At 40.9% G+C, this 4,629-nt stretch overlaps 1 protein-coding gene across 1 annotated transcript; it reads left to right on the forward strand.

Moving 5' to 3' along the window:
- Positions 1-2,027: 2,027 nt before the first annotated feature.
- Positions 2,028-4,043, forward strand: SARC_01765 (hypothetical protein). The gene has a single exon (XM_014304500.1). The coding sequence runs from the start codon at positions 2,165-2,167 to the stop codon at positions 4,010-4,012; it is 1,848 nt and encodes a 615-aa protein (XP_014159975.1). The 5' UTR covers positions 2,028-2,164; the 3' UTR covers positions 4,013-4,043.
- Positions 4,044-4,629: the final 586 nt, after the last annotated feature.

The following is a 4,629-nucleotide window of genomic DNA, read 5'->3' on the forward strand; positions in this document are numbered from 1 at the left end:
GAGCATCGCAGTGGCGCTACAAGAACGATTTTAATCTCCCAAACGCAGTCTCTTTGGAATTCAGGTATGGACTAACTAACATACCAGTAAAGAGCATCGCAGTGGCGCTACAAGAACGATTTTAATCTCCCAAACGCAGTCCCTTTGGAATTCAGGTATGGACTATATAGCGGGAGGAAAACCACTCTCGCTCCCACGGATTCGATAATCTCTACCATATCTGCGCGATGTATAGCAGCGTTATCAAGAATCACAATGCTCAAAGGCAAAGGCCACGGATTGAGACGAGGCAGAATTTGTTGCCGGAAATGATTGTAGAAAGTCGGAGAGTTGTATGTCCCCATGGTTAGTGCACAGGCAAAAAGTCCAGATATGTCGCTAGCTGCCAGCACGCTAACACGGTTGCCACGTTCGAATGGACTTTTCACGATTATCTTCTGTCCTTTAGGGCCATAGCCACGATTCCGAAACGTTGAACGAGCATCGCGGGATGCCTTGTCGACGAAGACCAATTGATTCATGTTACTGTTAACCTGTTCATTTAAAATAAAAGAGATAGTCAGAGCTCTGAAGAAATTTATTTAAATATTTATTATATTGATACTTCCCATAGGCATAGATAATAGTTAATATCAAAATAAACCTTATCCACGATAGACAGGTAAATAAATCCAATTGTCCTTCAAATGAAGCATATCTGGCAGCCTTTTCCATTACCCGCCTCGTATACTTCAGGTCGAACTTCAGTATGCGAAGTATAGTGGTATATGATATCGTATTTCCTCCATCGGCAAGTTGTACTTGTCTCTGGAGTTCATCGAAATATATTGCTGGATTAGCTTTATACATGGCCTCAACTTGGGCTATTAGTTCTTTGGTACGCAACAAATCATCTCGACTCTTTCTTTGTTTGGTCACCTTCACAGGACACCCGGTGTTTAGCCATGTTTTAACTATTTTACGTGTTGAATTCTCTGAAACTCTAAACAATTATCGTATGTCATCGTAGGTAAGATGGTAGTAATACCAAGCGGAAATAACCAGCCAAGCTACATTCTCCGAAATCACCGTTATTAAATAACACTAGGACTAGGCGAGACGTGTGCGTAGAGTGATGTCTATATTCTCTATTTACTAACATCACAAGTAAAGATAAATATATATATGCTTGAACCAGTTAAAGATGAACCACTTTTTTTTAATTTAAAATAGATAGTAAGAGATAAGGATTTTTTTTGTTGATATTATCTATATCCGCCTACAATAAATATCGGGGAGATTGTTCACTGTCCAGGTTCTTACACCTTTTTTTTTTTGAAATTTAATACTGAGAGCCAATGGAATCAGCTTTAAATGGGATTTCTCTCAAAATATATCATTCTGAATATAATTACTCGAGTCTTGACTCTTGAGTCTTGAGTCTCGACAGTAAACAGTTCAATGAAAAGCGGATAGAAATTCGTTTTTGTTCTGCAAAATCTAAAATTTATACATGCCGTCTAAAATTCTAAATTACAATTTGTTTTTTTTGTTTTTTTCTCTTTAAAATAATAAAAAACAAGAAATGAAAAGAACATCCCTATTTATATTAAATTTTCTAATAGATTGATAGAAATCTCACCGCTCTTGTGAAAAAAAGCAAATCCCCCCCCCCCCCCCATTTCAAAATGAAAGGTTCTCTTAACTATTTTATCTGAATTTTCAATTCGCACACAGTTAAACATTGGTGAAACGGAGTTATCTCGCGACTCAAATCATGAGCAAATTGGATAAAGGCTGTAGTTTTGCGTCAGCATACTGGATCGTTTTTGCCTCAAATCTATTTTCTAGTGATTACTATCACAAGAGAGTACATATTTAGAGACTACCTCTGGGCTCAGGCTACTATGATAACTCAGAGCTCCGACGCATCTGATTATGTACGGACTGGATTCTAGAACGTTTTACGTTTACCCTAGTTTTTTGTATTTTGTGTTTTTTTTATATATACCAAAATTATATGTTTCTCGGTTTCCACTTTTGACTTCCCTCGGCACGGATCTTTTTTAGAAAATTGAATACAATTAATATATACATAAAATCACATGCTACGTAGCACACATTCGTAGTGCTGCAAGCAGTAGATGACAAAGTTTTGAACGAAAGCGTTGCCATAATCGAAGACATGGCACCTCTAGCACGTAGAGTTGTAAGTTTCCGTGGATTGTTTAGCTTAAACAAGTCGAAGAAAATCGCCGAGTCCGTCGTTAAGGATTTAGGGTGCACATCAAATTTGCCCGCCTCATTGAACACTGTTGAAGTCGCCACTGGTCCGAGATTGAAATCGATTTCTGAAGCCCCACTGGTGAATTGCGTAGATAGCAATTCTCAAGTATCATGCGAGGGTGAGATTGAGAAGTTGACCAGTGCTCTGAAGTCAACTAATCCTTACACCGACAACTTGACTCTAAGCGTAGTATCAGCTTTGGATATACAGGATAAGGAGGTGGACATTACTGACTGCCTGAGTGATTGCATTGATACTCATAGTGATAGTTCTGGGCTAATATCAGAGGTTGAGATGGCTGAATTCGCGATGCAGACAACAGTTTCTAATTGTCGCAATCTAGGTGAGCTACAGACGGGCCAACGAGTTATAAAATGTAACACATTTCCAAATAAGTCAGATGATGTAGAGGACGAGTGTGCTGAGCCAGAAAATACACTAAAAACATCAGAGCTAAGTCCGCGAGGGTACACGGTTTCTGACATTTCTGATCCAGAACACCATACCTTGAAGTGGAGTCGACACATAAAGCCTATTGATGGCCAACGTAGAGCTTCAAGTATTCACGGCCGTGTGGCTTCACCGATAGAGCTTTTATCTCCTAGGTCCCGTCGAACAACTCTGATGAGTTCGTCGGATATGAATCTGCATTGCATTAAAAGTTGTAATACTAGTGTAAAGGCCGTTGAAAGGAATAAATGGGTAGGGACGGTAGTACAACTTCTCCAAGACAGCGAATCTGGCGACGGGTCAAAACGTTCTAGGGTTTCTGACCCTGATAACCAGATAAATATAAAGTCAAAATTAGATAGCGAGCAAGCACAATACCTTCAGATGGAGATCGCAAGTTTATACACATTGCCTGCAGTGACAAGATCTCTAAGCCCAGCAGCTGGCGTCCCCTATAAAGCTGCGACAGTTCGAATTCTGCGCCAGGCAAGTCACAATGCGGTGCTCGATAACCAACCCCGAATATGGAGAGAAAATGAACACCCAGGGATGAAGAAAAGAGCAACGAGTTTGAGAGTTGCAAAACACCCAATAGGCAGTAATGTTAAAGAATATACCAAGATTCGATCGCAACCCAAACCAGAAAAGCCTAGAGCAACAATTGCTGGTTTGAAACGGCAAGGTAGTATACCTGCAGCCGACCTATCACTGAATGGGTTTCACCGGGTGCATGAAAAACCTTCCTCGATAGAACACAAAATAGCTGTAAAACGAGCCGCGAGGCAGACCAAGTTTGCTTTACAAACGACAGGAGAGTTCAATAGTCTGTTGGATATCCGTGGGTCGTCTTTTTCTGGCTGCGATTCAAGCCGGACTCTTCGTGCGCATTCATACACACCCAGGGAAATGCCAAGTACTGTAAACAAGATGCAAACACCTAGTAATAGGAAGACATACCATGGAGGCAATACATATGCCACTCTGAGATCGGTACCTTCCTTGACAGCCGTCACTCCTGAAAAATCGCAATTCCGGAAGAGCCCTGGCGATACAAGGTGGCTACCAGCGCGAAGGGCTGTTTTCAAACCGAGAGTGCTCCTCAATACAGCCACTACATTGCACACGACGTATGGAGAAGAGTACGACAGGACACCATGTACCGTATCCACGCTCACGAGAACCGAATTCCGGGAACTGATGGCATTCAAGGTTAACGAGATGTTGGTGCACTGTAATTCCGAACAAAGTATATCCTTCGCAAGCTTTCTGTCAGCTCGCCGCCCGCGCAAAAATTGAAGGAACTTGTGATAGACAAGCTACACTCTATAGACTGTTTACACTATATCTGTATGCAGTTCAAATCTTTGCATAGTTACTTGCGGCAGTGTATGTGATCAGACCCCTGTGCACAAACGAACTACTATCATTATAAAAATATCCGAAAGTTCCATATAAATATCTCGTAGCTGATGTACTTTAATTAGGACCGTCTTCAAAAGAATCTGCAAGGTCGACCTGTGGTTCACAAATATTGTCACCGAAGGTTGTTGTCTATACGCGACATTGGTGATTTTGTGATAGCAGACTGCGTCCAAATCTGCCGATGTAATAACTCGCATACAATACTAAAATCGATTGTTCAATGGCTATTTTGTGTAGTGCAGCTACTCTTATGTGTCACAACCCTAGCGTAGCTTTCAATTGCAGGAAGTATTAGTTGAGATGTTTAATTCAACACAGTTTCTATATTATTGTAAGTGCACAAGACTATTTGTATATACGAATGTCGGGATTAGGCCAAAATCAACCGACATAGCGATTGTCAGCACCGTTGAGTTCGGTTTGGCAATATCTACCGGTGTGTAAAAGTTTTCCATATGTCGAACAGCATCACATCAACAATAACAACATGA

The sequence above is a fragment of the Sphaeroforma arctica genome, assembly GCF_001186125.1.
Source record: "Sphaeroforma arctica JP610 unplaced genomic scaffold supercont1.73, whole genome shotgun sequence".
NCBI lineage: Eukaryota > Ichthyosporea > Ichthyophonida > Sphaeroforma > Sphaeroforma arctica.